This window comes from Melanotaenia boesemani, chromosome 8 (genome assembly GCF_017639745.1).
Source record: "Melanotaenia boesemani isolate fMelBoe1 chromosome 8, fMelBoe1.pri, whole genome shotgun sequence".
Classification (NCBI taxonomy): Eukaryota; Metazoa; Chordata; class Actinopteri; order Atheriniformes; family Melanotaeniidae; genus Melanotaenia; species Melanotaenia boesemani.
In genome coordinates, this window is record NC_055689.1 from 27,820,023 (window position 1) to 27,838,397 (window position 18,375).

At 39.4% G+C, this 18,375-nt stretch overlaps 1 protein-coding gene across 2 annotated transcripts in view; it reads left to right on the forward strand.

Annotated features, from left to right (window-relative positions):
* The first annotated feature begins 701 nt into the window (after positions 1 to 701).
* The window catches only part of LOC121644740 (supervillin-like), a 54,255-nt gene continuing 36,581 nt past the window's right edge, over positions 702 to 18,375 (forward strand). Inside the window, exons 1-7 of one of the 2 annotated variants that reach the window (XM_041992908.1) lie at positions 702 to 727; positions 1,662 to 1,728; positions 14,117 to 14,180; positions 15,001 to 15,092; positions 15,189 to 15,246; positions 15,324 to 15,472; positions 16,631 to 17,468. In XM_041992908.1, the coding sequence (XP_041848842.1) occupies positions 15,239 to 15,246; positions 15,324 to 15,472; positions 16,631 to 17,468 (995 nt within the window). In that variant the 5' untranslated portion in view covers positions 702 to 727; positions 1,662 to 1,728; positions 14,117 to 14,180; positions 15,001 to 15,092; positions 15,189 to 15,238. Of the gene's footprint in view, positions 728 to 1,661; positions 1,729 to 11,958; positions 12,058 to 14,116; positions 14,181 to 15,000; positions 15,093 to 15,188; positions 15,247 to 15,323; positions 15,473 to 16,630; positions 17,469 to 18,375 lie in introns of those variants that run through there. The other variant, XM_041992907.1, reaches the window with a different exon arrangement.

Consider the following 18,375-nt stretch of genomic DNA (forward strand, 5'->3'; position numbering starts at 1 on the left):
AAGGATTTGGCTTACAAAAACACTGGCTCCCTTCCAAGAGCCATAAATCCCATCTCTAGGGTGCACTATAACAGCAGTAAAGGTTTGTATTTGTCAAATTCAAGTCAACAGTTAAAGCTGACAACTCTTTGGAAAACCATTGAGTTTAACCAGTTTCAACCTTTTAAAATGGTCCTAACAAATTCTCATGAGCTTTATACAAAAGAAGAAGAAGAAGAACAACAACAACAACAAGAAGAAGAAGAACAACAAGAACAAGTATTTCATTATACCATTTCTCCAATCGAAAAACTCAGGAAAACGAAGTAGAAACATTGTGTAATCTCAGCAAGAAACAATACTGATTCGAAAACGGTTTAAGAGTGTTATGCGTAGATTTACTGTTAGAATCTGATGGGATGGATATTAAATGAGACTTCTTTGTCATTGGTTGGAAATTTTGCTGTCACATTTTTTTTCTTTGTCGGTATTTTTGTAACGGTAAAATTGTGGTTAGAGGCCATCATGCTGGTGAAAAATCAGTTACAAAATAATAAAAAGTCAGTTCTTCGTTTTAATTCAATCAAGAAAGATTTGTTGTATCCAGGTACATTTGCAACCTCCAGGAGAAAGTGTGGCACCTCCAGCGAACTACTAGCAGCACAAGTCCCACCATGTTGTCACGTCATTCAAAGCCGCGCGGCGCGAGTTTCCGTCTTGAGCACCTTGTTACAGGAAGAAAATACAGGTGAGCTTACAAACCTCTCACTGTATCATACACTACAAATCATTGCGTGGCAAAGCCTTGAAAATGAAACATGTATGAGCACCAGAACGCAAGGAGTTAATTTAATAAAAGTCAAAGTTTAAATCTAATTACCAGCAGTTAAAAGGTTTATCTTCAGGAGTTAACCACACAGAAGTCCACCAGATTACACGATGTTTTCAAAGCGCTGTGAAGCTCCAGAAACTAGGTCACGTTCCCAGTTTATGTTTGAGGTCGATATACAAGTAAAACCGCAGACATGATAGTTTTACTACTTTGTAGAAAAATATTAATTTGTGGTGTGACGGGATGACCAGAGTCTTTTCGATATTCTCAAAACAAAACAACAAAAAACGGCCCAATGAGCAGTGTTAGATCCAGGTTCTAGTGGAAAATGTTTTAATAATAAATTACAATGAAAAGCTGCAGATAAAGCCACAATAAAACAAATTCAACAAATTTTTCCTTTTTTCTCTTTTCTTTCTTTCTTTCTTTCTTTCTTTCTTTCTTTCTTTCTTTCTTTCTTTTCCACTGTTTTATAGGCAGTGACTCCCGTTCTGGGTTCAAAGTGTGCTCTACGGAGCAAAAATCTCCATAAAACATGAGAGGGGGCAGCAGGGCATGATTAAACCAGTATGATGTGATTAAACACTCATAATTTAAACAATATTAAAAATTACTTTTTTATATGTTTTGCTGTTTTTCATATTTAAATATTTACAATAAATGTTTTAACCATTGCTATGTTACGTGAGTACTGCTGTTAAAACACAGTTGATTTGTTTAAGCACTATTTAAAAATATGCAATACACTACTTTTGATTCCTTATTGAATTTTGGACACTTTTTCGGTCTTTGTATTTAGTAGATGAAAAGTAGCATGCTCAAACTGAAACAATCTACATCTGTTCTGCAGACCTCTCTGCCATCCATCTCCAGCTGTCCCTCCAACACAGCTGCCTCAATCCCAGAGTCTGTCCTTGGTAAGTAAAATTCCCATCTATCAGCACTGTACACCTGTCAAGCCTGCTTAGCTCTGTAGCTCTATTCTATAGTAACTCCAATAATGCTACAGTGACAGTTTCACTCCTCCATTCTTCACCCTCCAACATGTAGATTTTATAACAATTTTTTTCTGCATCACAGCAGTGAAACTGTACAGATGATGCACCAAAACACATGCAAAATAGTAAGAATTACTGTCAGCATAGTGGTTTATTAAACAAATGCTGTCAGCATAGTGATATATTTAACAAAATCATTTTAAAATGCACAAGTAGAGTGTGAGAAATTAAATACAGCTTACTGCTTCCAAATAAGTTAAGATCATTAGTAGTAGCCAAGTGAATTCTTTGTCTTCAGGACTGTTTCCATTACGCAGACTGGGACTTGTTCAAAGAAGTGTGTGTAGATCTTGACGAACTAACTGATGTTGTCTCTTCTTAAATTTCTTTTTGTGAGGCTTCTATCATAACACGGAAAGAAATTTTTTTTTTCCAAAACAACAAACCATGGGTGACAAAAAGTGTCAAAAATATTATTAACCAAAGGAACATTTCTTTCTTGCAGGGTGATATTGTACAACAGAGAGAACTTCATAAACAGTTAGAAAAGGAGCTCAAACTCGCAAAGTACAGGTACAAGGACAAGGTGGAGAGTATGCTAAGTGCAGGCAGTTCTCGCCCTGCAAGGCGAGGGGGTGAAATCCAAATATATTTTACACATATATATAAATATACAAATGAGTGTCGCAGTCAACACATAGGTCGTAACATTATTAAATTCCCGGATGACTCAGTTATTGTGTCCTTGCTGAGCAGTGATGACCCTGATCACGGACCTGTAGTGGAAGAATTCACCGACTGGTCTAGGTCTTAAATATCAATATCAGCAAAACAAAAGAAATGTGCATCGACTTTCGGAAGAATCCTCCGAACATCTCTCCTGTCAGGATTGAGCACCAGGCAATAGAGCTGGTGAACACTTATAAATATCTGGGCACCCACCTGGGTGACTGGCTGACCTTTGACCTTCATGTGGACACTATGTGCATGAAGACTCACCAGCGCATTTATTTTTGTCGGAAGCTTCGTAGTTTTAATGTTGACAGGACTTTTATGCAGATGTTTTATTCTTGTTTTACTGAATCACTTTTAACCTTCTCTTTTATCTGTTGGTACGGTACAAGAATAGATTACAGGGGATTGTTAGACTATGTGGGGAAAATTGCAGGGAGCTCCCTGAATGACCTTTCAGCCCTGCATCAAGCCAGAGTGCTAAACAAGGTTGGTTTAATCCTTGCAGACCAAAGCCACCCGCTGGCTCATGAATTTTTGCTGCTTCCATCAGGGCGCAGGTACATCCTACCAAGATGTAGGACTAACAGGCACAAGTTTGTTGAACAAGGAGTTTTATTTATTTATTTATTTATTTAATTATTTTTACTATAGTCCTTTTAAATATGTTGTGTTATTTGTGTGTTTGTGACTGATTGTTTCTACTGCTGGCTGTACAGCAAATTGCCCTCACGGGATAATAAAGATTCCTTGAACCTTGAACCTTGATGTGCTGCTGATCAAATGCACTTGATTGACAAGTGAGCATACAACTATGAAATAAAGTCATAAATCCAAGTACTTTATAAAGATTTGATATTGACATGGATGGAACATGTTCTGCTATTACAGCACAATTCCTCAAGATGGAGACAAACGTCAGCTAAATAGAAATTAGCACCAAACCATTTATTTAACCCGTTCTTCTCTACATGATCACAGGACACATATAGGTAGATTAAGACACCAGCATCTAATTGTTGAGACTTGCTGATCAGACTGTACACAACGTAGAGTCAAAAGTAATGCTTTATCCTATGCTGCTTACCCTCAGAGTAATAATTTATCATAGGAACAGCTTAGTTTTTTTGTACACTGAGTAGAATTACCATTTAAAGGACTCATTTTATTCCATTTATTTAAGCAAGATAAGTAAAGAGTTTTGATGACATAATGAGGTGCAATCATTATTTTTGTTCTCTGTTTACAATCCCAATATTAAACTGAAAGTTCACAGACTTTTCATTAGTATTTATATTGTTACGTGCATGTGTGTTTGTGTATGAGCCACAGTGAGGAAGGACTCCTGTTTGGCAATGCCTGTGGTGGCAATTTATTAAATGTAAGAAGAGATGTTGGACATTTAAGCTCAAGTCATTAATTTTAGATATTAGATTTTATGAGTCCCCTAAACCCTTGGTAAATATTTACAAAGAAAATAAATGCAAAAGAAATTTAACATTTCCCTCCATTATCTTATAAATATTGGTCAACTAACTGGATGAAATGAATGCAGGTATAATTATAGATAAAAGAAGCTGAAGGATTTAAGGTTTATGGTCAGTGTTGTAATACAGCAACCCCTGCTAACCCACACCGCGCTGCTGGATTGTAGTTTGAACAGCTGATTCGATCCCCCTTGCGCTGGAAGCCTGATGCTTCCTGGCTATTTATGGCAGATGCCCATCTATCAGGTCCTCTCACTTCAGCCCATACATGGTTGCTGTGGGATGAGGTTACAGCAACGATTTTGGCCCGCACTCCCAAACCATTTGGAACAGCGCTGTTACAACTCTTACCATCAGTTTAAACGCCATCAGTCCGGAGTCCCAAACCTGGTTCATACAAGAGTGGACTTTTCATGAACCACTTTCATGATTCTTGGAGTTGTTAGAAGACTTAACTCTAGGACTACTCACATGATCTTTTTTTTTTTTTTTTTTTTTTTAACTCAGCTTCATCCCTCTTTTCACCGCAGTCCTCTCCTTCACTTCTCTCCTGCATAGCCCACTCCCCTTCATTTTCTCTCCCCTCTTCTCTTGGCTTGGCTTGTTCCTGGACTGATTTATTTGACCCGGTGCAGCAGAGCTCGAGGGGAAAGCACCAGGCTATATTTGTCTGCTGCTGAGGTTGGACCTGCTTCATGGTAGATGACTCAGGATTCTCTGTTTGGGTTTACCTGCTCACACCTGCACCTCCTGTCTCCTCAGCATCAGCTTTGCTCCCACTAAGGAACGTAGTTTCTTTTGTCTTTCATCAGGAAAAATGGACTTCACCTGCACAGTGTCTATCTCAGCCTTTTATTATTGGAGCTAAACTGATTTGTAAGTATACTTTTCTGTTTGATGGGCTAATCTTGTGCTTGCTACAATGTATGTGAGGTCAGCCATACGCACATCCACAGATAGTTCTGAATTTAAGAAGTAGATGAAGATTATTTAATTAAGGCAGCTAGAATTTGCTTCTCTTTGGACTGAATAAAGTCACCAAGAGGATTTTTAATTTGGTTCACAGACAAAAGACAAGCTATTAAACTTAAAAAAAAACATTAATTGAAAAAGGATGTTTCCCTGCTATCCTGCAGCAAAGACTAGATTCAGCAGTATCTTGTGTCTAGTAAAAGTTCCCTCTGTTGGAGGAATAAGTGCAGTGTCCCAAGTGAGTCTCCCACTTTTTGGTATGCACTCATGTCTCAAGTAACCACAGGGGTATTAGCATACCAAGCTACAGATTATTGCTGTATGGTGGTATGTGTGTGCAGCTGATCTGACAGGTATGTGTTGGGCTGGTATGTTGTTCCAACATTGGCAAGGCATAATTTCTCCACAGTTTTGTTTTTGTAGTGTGTGTGTGTTTGTGTGCATGTATGCATATGTGTGTGGGTGACACTGTACAGCAGTTGGTTGGCGTTCTGCAGCTGCTGTTCCCATCAAAGTGGACAGACAGGTTTACAAGTTGGCCCCATGCTTGACCCTCTGCCACTGAACTCTGTTCCTATGAGCATACAGACTGACACAAACCTGTAGGTGCTGTAAACAAGCATTTATTCCCACTGTGAGATAGCTATATATCTCTTGAACACCATTGTTAGCTGTTTCTTAAACTATATATTTGTATGCTGTGTTATTCCAGCTTAGTTGCTTTCTTAAGCTACTTAGTTGGTCCGCAAAACAGAAGAACAAAAAGCTTAGTAGTTTAAGGTATGCCCCCCATCCCAGGACACCAGTTCTCTTTTACACTCAAGGAAATTTTTAGATGTCTCTTTTGGTTGTTATTGGTGTTTGGAAAATGAGTGTGTCACAAATTTTAGAAGACAACGTTCTTGAAAATCAACTGGCAGTGATTTCTTTCCCATTCTTCCATCACTCAGATTTTTAGATTATAAACTATCTGGAGCAAACAGCCTTTTCTCACACAGTTTCCTCTGTCTATGTCCACAAGAGTCTCTGTCACCCTTTATGATAAACCTCTCCTTAAATGTGTGGTTACTGTTTGTGTTCCCTGTGACACGACTTACTGATGTTTGCGACCACATATATGCAAACCACGTGATACTTTATCCTAGAATATTCATAATATGCATACCCAAAGCCTGAAGCATTTATGCTGTTTTTGCATAATTTCTGACACTTTCATATATGGACCTTTTGGATTTTCCTGAAATATTATTTGAAATCTGGTCTTTTTATCCATCTTCTTGAGAAAGGACGGCAGTGTTTGGCAGGTGATAAAGAATAAAAAAATCAATAAATATTAAAAAAATAAATACTTTCTTGGACAATAATATATGACATTGTTTTGGTCAATTTAGTCATTTTTAGAAAAGAACATTAGGGAGAAAGTCATCCATAGTTGTCACTACCAAAGCTGTGTGTGCTAAATATGTTTTCCAATTTAGTTTTAATATTACTCTTAACAGAAATTGTTAAAGGTGTCCTGTTGTATGTTGCATGTATTATATGTAATATGGGCTGTTATCAGAGCTGTGTTGTATATAGTATTTATTTTTTTGTTCTATCTGTATCACACATAACTTGATCAATGTAATACAATATGAAGATGTTTATAGGCAATATATCTTTAAGAAAAGATTCTCAAGTAACCATTTCAGCAGCCTCCTCCTTTGCTCCCTCTAACGTTGTCTCTTTTCCCTTGTCTTCCTGCTCTAAATGTAGAAGAACTCAAATGTCTTCTCAGCACCAGCCTCTTTGCTCATCAATATCCATATAAGAGCAGAGCAGGCAGATTTCAGTGCTGACTGCCAGGCAGGGTTGATGCTAGGCAGCAGAGAGGAACGCAGATCTGGATCTGAAGAGGGAATGTCAGAGTAAATGCCTAAGGAGGGAGGGAGACTGAACACCCCAGCTGTGCTGCCTCAGGCCCACATTTGACCCTTTGTTTTTGTGTGGGTTCTTCCTCCTCGTGAGTCTGCATGAGTGTTGATGTCGGTGTTGATAGTGAAGTCGTGCAAGTTTAGCTAAACAGATAAGATCTCTCCCAATAAAATCAGACCAATGCTGAGCTTGATGTCTGGTACACCTTAAAGTGCAAACTAACTATCTAAATTAGCAATCAGCACATCCCTTATTAAATTTTTAAAAAAGGCAAAGAAAATAGCTTTTGTAAGCACCAGATGTTTGGAAACATCTTTTTGTCTGTCCTGGAAAAAGTCCCCAAGGATCTACAGGAAATTGTGCAGCTATTTATTCAAGTGGAGTTTAATAAGATGTAGTAGCATTAGCGGATATTAGCATGTCTCAGTCAAAGTATCATCTGCAAAAAATATCGAAAAAACTCACAGCTCTGCAGTAAACCCCTGTTACTACGAGAAGAAACTATTCTATGACGTACAAAAAAATCCTTCTTATCATCACATAAATACCTCAGGTACCTCAGTTTTTCTCTCAAACTTTTAATCCTTATGCTTTTTTTTCATCTATCACTAAGTGACTGTGCCTTTGCACCTGAATAGAGTTAATCATATTCTTTTACCTTCTAAATAAAAATTTGTTGCACCACAAGCAGTCATTGGATGGGTGCTGGTTATTTGTTTTTGTGAGTTTAATTTAGAAAGGTCAGTTCTGTGCTTAACATACAACAGTAAATATAAAGGAGCACTTGGTGACGGGGTCCATAGGAAAAACTCCAAACTTAGCTGTATGTTCAATGTGCTGGTCAGCTTTGCAGCTCAACTTTGATTAGCAGAGAAATCCTTTCATGTAGAGTCACACAGAGATTTGTTAAAATACCTCCCCTTGTGATGTTTACAAGATGTCCTGGGTGTTGAGTTTTACTGAAGGGTGCATGACTTGTTATTTGTACATCTTGTGCTGCAAAAGGAAATTGTTGAGAAAAGTTTCACATTTTGTTTTTGACCCAACAGACTCAGACACAATAAAAGTCCTGGCTCACGGTCCCGCTGTACATGGTTTTATGTTGCTGATGGTATGTCAAGCTCAAAAACAATTCTGCTTTTGGCAGAGGGATACTCCTGGCAGTGAGGGTGATACAAGCTAAAAGGCTGCAGTCTTTTTAGCAGTGATGTATTTACAGAAAAAGCCACCAGTTCTTCTTTTTTTAATTATTTACTTTTTTTTTTACTACCAGTTCTTCTAAAAATGTGATAAGTAGTAATATTTTGTTTAAAAGGATACATAAATTCTCAAATTAAACAAGTTTCACTGTCAGTGGTATTGTGCATTCAAAGAGGACTTTACTCATTCTACGTGGACAAAACAACAGACTGGAAAAAATTGAGATTCAGAACTTCTAATTCACTTCTCACAAAATTACAGCCTAAAATTAATTTAATTGGCACATAAATTAGTTTCAACCTGGAAACCAAAGGAGGATTCAGATCAGATCTTATGGCCTGCCTGTTGGTGATGATGTCTGACACAAGTTCTCATGTTGTCATCAATTCGCCCACTCTTAGTCCATCTCAGTTTAGTCACTTGGAGGGCTCATGTTGTGTCTCATGCCAGTTTGTTTACTTCCAAGAAAAGCCTTGTGAATAACACGTGCCCTGTTCTGACTTCCTGAATTTGTATACAAGTAAGACTGAGAGTAATGCAGGGTGTATCTTCTTTGCTGCTTTATTTTGGCTTTGAAAAAAAGGGTAAAATCACAACGATAGACAGGTGAAAACACAAACAGATCATAAAAGAGAATTAAACACAAGGAATGTAAAAATGTAGAGAAAACAACCGGTTGTAAGGAATGTGGAGGAGATGTAAGGAATGAGAAGAAGGTGCCAGATGATAACATGAGATTGATGATGAAGATGTCAAGTTTTGGGGAATGAAAGGGTGAAGGAGTAGTAAAAAAAAGAATAAGGCAGAGAGGCAAGAAGGCGGGGAGACTGTCGTCTGGTAAACAAGGCCCATCTTCTAACAGGGCCACCTCTCTTTGAGGGAGCCACTCACAACACATGTTGCCTTATTAGGGGTGTCTACACGGAGCTGAAGGAGACTAAGGAAGGTGGAGGGGGGAGTTGTGAGTGAAAGGGTGAAAAAAATGATCACACGGCGGAGGCAAGCGAGTATGCTGAGGGACAAGTCCAAGACAGAGCAAGTGCTGGGGCTTTCTGTGTTGTCTGCAACATGTTGCTGTGCCTAAGTGAATGCTGGGTTAACTGGTAATTCAAAATGAAGTGAGCTTCATCATCTGTCTTCGTGTGAGCCCAGTGGTGAATTGCAGACTTGTCCAGGTTGCTTCTTGCTCAGCATAAGACTCTAGCACCAGAACTCATTGCATTCAGAAAATGAATGACTGGATTATCTGTCCTCTGGGGAAACATGAAGCCACATGCTTCATCAAAGACAAACTCCAAAAGTTCAGACTGATCTTACAGCATGTAACACTTACATTGCTTCAGATTGCATTTGAGTTTTATAGTAAAGGCAAAGATGAAAAAAGAGAGATAATTTAAACAATGACAAAGGTTCTCTGACTTGTTTCCTTTCTACAAAGCAGTTATCATTCCACTGACCACATATTTGACTTGTGATGATATTGGTATTACAGGATTCTTTTGATGACTCTACTGACCTCCGCAGAAACACTCATGAAGCAGTAGGAGGAGCTTATTAGATGGCCTTAATGCAATACTACATAACTTTCTACCTTAAAAGTCTGTTCTTCTTACTTGATTGATGGTAGCAGCAACATATTTTTGCACTGTTGATGTAGTACTTTTTCAGCTATTAGCCATATCTGATTCTAGAGGGGAGTCTTTGCCTCTTGACACTGATGTTTGGCCATCAAGTAACAGTGATGCTTCTGTTAAAAATTACAGTGCATCCATCCATTATAATAATGTACCTGAAGCAACACATGCACTGGCAGGAGATGACAACTCTGAGGCTTTACCTAACCAAGGTCAGGGAGGCAGAATTTGAAGATTTGAGTGAGTTTCTGGACATGATAGATACAGCAGGGGTGGTAAATGTAGCACTGTGGGATCAGCTTAGGTCTAAATTAGCAGTTAAAGTATCTATGATGATGGTTGCATGTATTTGGAAAAGGAAAAGGTGCATCACATGTGGATCAGACAGTTTGATGAGACAGCTGGGTATTTTGGAAACTAAGATTTGATAAATACTAAACCCACTAATTCAGCTGTCAACCTGTGATGCCACAATATGAAATTAGATGAGTAATTTTACTGCCATTATAAACTTATAGTATGTGTTAAAAACTTTGAAAACTCTAAAGTCTTGAAAAACTCTGAACCTAAAGGGTTAAAACTAAAAGGATTTATTAAGAATTTATAAAATCCTCACAGTAAATAATTTAGCTTTGAAACTGACACATTTTTACAGTTCATACATTAAGTTCACATACACTACACTAATATAACAGTAAATTAATTTTCCATTACTTTTCCATCCATTATTTTCTAAATTAAATTGTAAATTTGGTCCAAAATACTGTAAAAGATGGGATGGCATATTAGGTCTTAGTAGAAGTCAGAGAGCTTCTTGGAGCAGCTGGCTGCTCTGTCTACCGAACTTGTCTCACTCTTATTGATACGATGATGTGACGACTTACACAAGTAGCCTTTGTGTTGTTTCATGGGGGAGATTATGTCTGCACCTGCTGTATCTATGTGCTTCTAAATTCAGAGCCAACTTGTGTCAGAGACAGAGTTGGAGCACTGGTGAATCATGTTATCTGGAAGTCCCAGCGTGTTTGTTAGAGGGTATAAGAAGGTGGAGGAAGCTGCTTGGGCTTTATAGAGCAGGAACACATGACAGAAAAGTAGAAACTTGATCATGACACCATCATTTGGGATTAGTCATTTTTATGAGAAACATAACAGAAATTGTGTGCAATTGTGTTTTAATAATCTATGATTTAAAGACAATGAAAAAAGTTTACACACTTTCTCACTCCTTGACAATTGCTAAATGATTTTCGCTTGTCTCAACCAAAGATCCACCAATAAGCTCCAGACTGTAGAGAACTCAGCAGCCAGACTTTTAACAGGAACCAAAATATGAAAGAACACATTACTTCTGTTTTAGCCTTCATACATTTTCTCCCAGTATGTTTTTAAAAATGATTTTAAAGATTTTAATGTTGGTTTTAAATCCTGTTGTGGCCTTTCAGCTTTTTATTTATCTGACCTTGGAAAGCTATATAAGCCTATAGGTATACATATCAGCCAGACAAAGCTGCCAGGAGAAACCTCACAAATACAATTAATCACATTCCCATTGAGTCACTGAACTTAGATTCAGCTGCATTTAAACATCTAAGGAGGATTCTACTATCAGATTATATGAGTTCTTGATCACAAGGACTCTATTAAAGTAAAATGTGGCTTTACTTTTGAGGATTTTGGTTGTGCTTGGTCATCTTGGCTGACACATACCTGGTGTGTGTGTCTGTGTGCGATTGTGCTAAACTACCATCTGACTTCCAGTAGCCCTGGACCCCATACCACCCCCTGCAGCCCCGTTAGACACTTCCTCCAATCGTGTTCCAGAGTTTTTATCATCAAGGCTAATTTCTGCCTGTAATCTGATTAGGGCTCTGAGCTGCTTTAGCACCCTGCTGTGCTGTCTCTCTCTCTCTCTCTCTCTCTCTTTCTCTCTCTCTCAGCTCCCATACATGCACATAGAAACTGACGCACACACCGACACACATGTATTGGTATGACTGCCAGTATGTGTGGGTTGTAGTTGCTTTGTGGCAGTCACTGCCATAGCTGTGTGTGGGGGTGTGAATGTGTGTGTGTGCGTGTGTGTGTGGTTGTTTCACCACCTTCATCCCTGCCTATCCACTTGCTGGAAGCTGTCCTCATCTCCACCGTTGTCACTACAGCTAGGGTCTGCTGCCATCACCACCACTGTGACCATACAGGACACAGGAGTCCAGCACCTGGCCATCTTTCCCTCTCTTCCTTAAACATGTTTCGAAACCCATGGATCTCTAGTTACCATGTGAACCATGTGCAGCCATGTAGGCAAGGTAAGGCCTGTGAAAGAGAAGAGATTGGTCCGGCTGTTGGGATGACTTAACCTACTTTAACACCCTGAACTGTCCAGATGGGCTTGAAATACTTGGTCTGATGCAGTTTTGCTCCTATTGGGAGTTAATTGTTGAGATAACAGGCTGGGTGGTTTAGGTTTAGGTTGTGAAGTTTGACTCCTTGTTTTGGTTCTGTTGGATTTGAGGAGCATCGATATTACTCATCATTTTTGACTGTTATTGTTACAGATATTAGTGCTTGCATCTAGAGTGCTTTCAGTGAATGGATTGTGTGGCTTTACTCGAGTCATTTAGGTATACTCAACAGGTGAGTGCTGGATGTGGTATCTGTTAGGCTTGTTCATTCATATTGTTTTTACTTTGTAATCACACTCATCACCAAATGCCCTTTACAAACAAAAAAGGGCCTGAGTAGATTAGACCCGTTCATGTTCTGCAAATTGAGCTGAAAGCGAAGGCCCAGTGTACTCAGGGAGTCTATTTTGCACCTCTGAATATTTATAGAAAATCTCTCTCCTCAACATGCTGACTTTTGGACCCTCAGCAGCCTAAGCTGCTCTCTGGCACTGTCAGCCCTGAGCCTTTCTCTGCTTGCTTTGTTGACAGCTTGCAATTGTTTCCAAGGAAAGCTGAACTGACATCAGTACAAGGGGCTTTCCACCACGAGGACGTATGCTTGTGAAGTCACAGACAGATACATGCACACACACTAACAAGACTGCAATAATGTTTAATGTGAAAATAGTTAGCAAAACTTGCTACTGCCACTCATTAAGCTGGGATTGGCGCTTTATTTCCAGAGAAAAGGCCATGATTCAGAATAGTTTGTGCAGCTCTTTGTGCAGATTAAGTCCAATCCAGATTTCTGCACCTTTTTTTTAATTGCTTTTTGACTCATTTCCTGTATAAGGTCAAAGAGTATTCTTGAGTTTCATCAAGCTTTCTTTGCAAGTTGCCGAGAAGCCTTTAAACTTTATTCTCATTGGGATTTTGCCTCCATCACTATGTTTTTCTACATCTGTGTGGTGCAGAAAGTTGCAGTGTGTTGCCACACCGTCCCTGTAAGCCAAAATAAGTCAGAGGTGTTCTGGAGGCGTCTGGTCCTGTAACACGATCTGTTCCCTATACTGGGAACTAGCTTTACAACAGGCTGCTGTTGCTAGGAGACGAGAGTGAAAGAGTTACTTTTCAGCTGGGAACTCAATGTTATTTTTCATTTCTTCTGTTTTTTTAACTGATGATTTGAGATTGCTTGACAGAGCAGTGAAAATAGGTGGTGCTTGTTCTCACTTTAGTTCACATGCAGACATTGATGTGACATGAAAATTCTAATAGGTCTGAAAGTAAATTAAACTTTTACTGTTTGCAGCATTCAGACTTGGCCCTATCTCTCATGGTCTGTACTGGCAGAGATGCTTAAAAACCTTCATGCGACCCAGTAACAATGTGCTGCATTGCTGAATGTTAAATGTTTAGCCAGGGCAGCTTCAATGTGTGGTTCAGAGATGTACACACCGAACTGGGAGGAAAAGGGGATTCAAACTGACTAGTGTGTTTTCATAGTCCTCACACATGTCCTGTAATTACTTTGGTGTTCATACACCATCTGTCTAAGAGGTGCAGGACAAGAATTCCCCAAACAAAGCATGGCATGGCATAAAAACATAATACAAGCAGAGGGAGGAATCTGACATCACATCAAAGTATATCATATGGTATAATTAAGGGAGCTTTATTTGCAGTATTTATTTGATTGTACCATCCAACCTCACAGACTGGAGACTAAATAGTAGAATTACTTACATAGAAGTGTGGCCTAATCTAGTTGGCCCTTATAGGGCCAGGTTCAACTTATTCGGAACAATAAATTTATTTATTTATTGATTATTATTATTATTTTATCTGTTGAGCCTAAATATAGAAAGTATTGCAAATTAAGAAAATGTAGCCTAACGTAATTCAGTTTTCAAGTGTCAGAAAGGTGCGGTGTGGATTTAATTATTATTTAAGTATGATTTAATTCTGTTTCTCTTCTCAGGATTTGGATCGAAAGCTCTGACTAAACTTAGCAGCTCAACCTCCCTGCCAACAGACGCCTTAAGGTGGGTAAGCAAATGCTCTCTATCTTATATTTGTTGCAAATTATATTTTGTATTTACATTTCCCTCTTATCAAAATCAGCATTATTAAGCATATATATATTTACCAGACTGCTTTATCTTATAAGGCTTATAAAGCTGAGGATGTCTGAAACAGATTATGCTTTTTGTTCTCATGGCATTAGAGGTATAATACCTCCCCCAGGACCACTGTGCACCAAGGCCCCTTTTTTGCATTAGATTACTTCGCTTCCTCTGGTTGCCTTCATATAAGAGCATTAGCGCTCCAACATTGTAGGGAAATTAACTTTACCCAGAATGTGTTCAGCTCTAAAGATAGAAGCTAAATGCTATTATATTAGTAATTCCTCACAATAATTTTAGCAATCTTTTCAGAAGTTGATTTATGTGCACATAATTAGAGACAGGAATAGATAACTAACATTTCTGGTAGAAAAAATAATGATAACCGTTAGAAAGAAGAGCATTGAGTTAATTAATTTTGGCTTATTTGAAATGATGATGTTGCCAAGCAAAAACATTGGAAGAAAACCTTGATAGATGCCCTCTATTTGGAGGAGTAACAGGATTAAATGACCTAATTCTTTAGTTGGATGTTGTTAGCAGTGCCAACTGATCTCCCCTCACCTGATAACACCTCTTTAAGACTTTAGTTAAGGCAATGCTGTATTGAAGGGTAAGGTAGGAGTCTTGTCTGCTGCCCTAACAAGATTTGGACTATACATTTCTTATTCTCTCATGCATCTAATAGTCTTCTTATATTATTTGATAGCAAGTTTGTGATTCTGTTGCACACTTTAAGTTTTCAGAGCGACTTCTCCTTAAAAGGCAAGACCACCTTGGTCAAGAGTGTTTCGGATACAGATGCCAAACTTCTGGTCATCCTTCCCAAGGGTATGTCACAGTAACATGGAGCAAAACAGATATTATTTTACTTTTAACTTTGTTTTTTATTTTAAAATTCTGTTCTGTAAAATCTAATATTTTTAGTGTCAGAGTTGAAGAAAAACTTTGAGAGAGCAGTGTCCAAGGATCTGGGGATGAACAGGTATACCTTGGTTTTAAACTCATATGAATTTTTTTTATAAGTACTTGCTCAGCTAAATCGCTGCTGTCTCTGACAAGGAAGGAAAGGATAGCCCGGCGCCTGGAGGGGATTGAAAGTGAAGCACCTCCTGCTCTGGTTCCAGGTGGTTTGGTAGCCAACAGGATGTTGGAGGAGGATCCACCGCGATACACCCGTGCCTCTGACCCGTGTGAGCCTCGTGTGACGGGTATGATCAGTTAAAATGTGCTTTACTGAATGTCAGTAAACATTTTCGTACTTTCACCTGTTCATCCAATGAAGGTGTTGCCTGTTGCTCAGATTTTCCAAGAAGGGAATTCAGTCATGTGAATGCCAGTGATGTGTTAAGTATAAGTGCATTAGTAATATTGGCTCACCCTTTTTCCAGTGTTGCTTCAGCTGATTGATTTAGTTGGCTCAATTTGACTCGACTTGGTATTTCGAGTTTTCCATTAGGTAGTAGCACCTGGTATTAGGTACTTTTTTAGCACCTACTCGGCCAAGGTTCCAAGCTAGCTGAGTCGTGCAGAAAATGCAGCCACTGATTGGCTAAGGAATGATGTCACTGGATAAGTTATTAAACAGACTCCAGCACAAAAACTCCACCAATTTAAAAACCTAGAGAGTGACCATACGATTTTATTTTTTCTATGATCACCAGGGAGGTAAATGAAAGCACACAAACCAACACCATGGTCCAGCGATGAGTTGCAAACATTTCTGTGCTCAGTGGGTGAACCCAGAGGGAGCTAGATGGAATAACCTGAAACGAGAAGGTGTTTATGTTCCATATAAATGATGTCACAAGACTTTTGGGCTGCCTTGCTATAGCAACCTCACTCACATTGAAGTGGTACTCAACTGTAGTGGAAAACAACTTAAACCAAGCAGACTTGAGTTAAGCTGAAAAGGTACCAATGGAAAAAAGGCTTTAAGGTCCCTCCACAGCATCACAGCATTTCAGTCAGGCTGAGGTCTGGACTCTGTGTCTATTCAAAACTTCTGATTTTCATTTTCATTAAACCCACAAAACAAGCCCTCATCATCAGGCTTCCACCACCGTGCTTCGCTGTTAGTATGAGAAGTTTAAGCTGGTATGATGTTTAATTTTTTCCAAACACCTCTTCTTTTGTCTCATTGGCCCAAAAGGACATTCTTCAAGAAGTTTTATGGTGTATTCAGATGCAGCACTACAAATTTAAGCCATGCTGCCAATTTTTGTAACAGCCCTTCTAAATAAGTCATACTTATTTATCCTCTATACACATTAAACCTTAACATTATTTCTTTTTACATGATAGAGTAATTCTTGCTTGTCAAGGAATGTTGTTGATTAGTAATGAAATATTTAAACTGTTTACTGCAGTGAGGCGCTACAGTCGAGAGGAGCTGGATACCCCACGGAAGAAAGTGGCGTCTCCAGACAGATCACTTCAGGTCAAAGGTGGTGTTGGCAGTGGCCGCCCAGAGCCGGTTGTAGTTTATGTTGACCCAGTAACATTATCCACCTCCTCCACACCCACGTCTGGCCCAGCAGATTCTACCAGCCTCAGTTCCAAGGCTGAACGCATCGCCCGATACAAAGCTGAACGCCGCCGCCAGCTGTCAGAACGTTATGGCATCCTCCTGGATCAGGAAGCAGACATCGATTACACGCCGCGCCACCGCTCCAGACAGGATCCAGACACCTCTGATCGACAAACTGCCCCCAGGCAAGACAGAGACAGAACAGAGGTGGAGGCGCAAGGACGGGACCCCAGGGTGCCATACCGCTCTGGAGTAGGCAGGGTTTACATGAGGACACACCCAGATTCTGCACCTGCTGAAACTGTGAGCCCCGCCCACTCAAACCAAGCCCCACCACTGACACAAGACAGACGGAGCAGATTTTCAGAGCGGGAAAGAGAGTTGAATATAGAAAACTACCGCCGTGGTGGCACTCAGGAGCGATCGGTCTCTTCTAAAACCAGGACGCATGAGCAACATCGGCATCAGCCTCAGCCACAACCCCAACAGCACACGCACCACCAGGATTCTGCCCACCAGGAGCAAAGCCCCGCCTCCAGCAGGGATTACAGTATTGCAGCGGTGCCCAGCTCTCCTCGCACTGCCCGCCGGGCATCCCTGCCCTCCACTCGTTATGGCATCTCACCTGGAGATTTATTCATAGAGCAACAGGCTCAGAGCATCCTCAACAGGCAGGGGTAAGTGTATAAAAACTTACCAGTTCTTTCAATTGGTTTTTAACTTTAAATTGCACCATATTTTGTTGTAAAATGTTGGACAAATATACATTTTTTTTTACATATTAATAACATTTTTCCTGATCTTAATGTATATATTCTAATGTTGGGTAATGACTTTCATGAAGCATCTTTCTAATCAAAAATGCCTCAAAACTAGAAACAAAGCTATTTCAAGCTACTGCATATAGGATTTCATGCATGCAGAAAATTGACTACAACTAGAGAAATCATTAATGTTTTAGTAGGATTCTGAGCTGACTAGATTAGATTAGATTAGATTCAGCTTTATTGTCATTACACGTGTACAGGTACAGGGCAACGAAATGCAGGTTAGCATCTAACCAGTGCAAAAATTAACAGTATTTATATAGTATGTTATGTCAGTAATTTACAAGTGATTTACAGAATGGGTGGTGTGAACATATTATATAGGTGGATATGTGCCTTCTACTTACTATTCAAAGTTCCTACCTTTAGGTATAGTTTACAAGAGGACATGTACAGACAGTAATATTCTGATAATAGGTTATGTTATTATGCTGCTTCTACCACTCTGCCACTGGTGAGATCTTTCTAGGTTGTGAGTCCAGCCCTGTCATGCTCATCCTGCTCCAGTTTCACATAGAAAGCTGTTTTGAGGCGCTCATGAGTGAAAGGTTGGAAGGTGAGAGGGAAGATAGCAGGGTTGCTTTTTGGAGTTTATATAACTTAACAGCAGCTTGGTTCATTAGCTAGGAGCTTGTCACTTTCTATTATAAACTCAAAGATCCTACCACAAAAGGAGTGATGGTTGTAACAAGTGGAGTAAATAAAACAGAATTTGAGTTGATGATGTTGGGGCAGAGACACGTGGTATACAGTATTA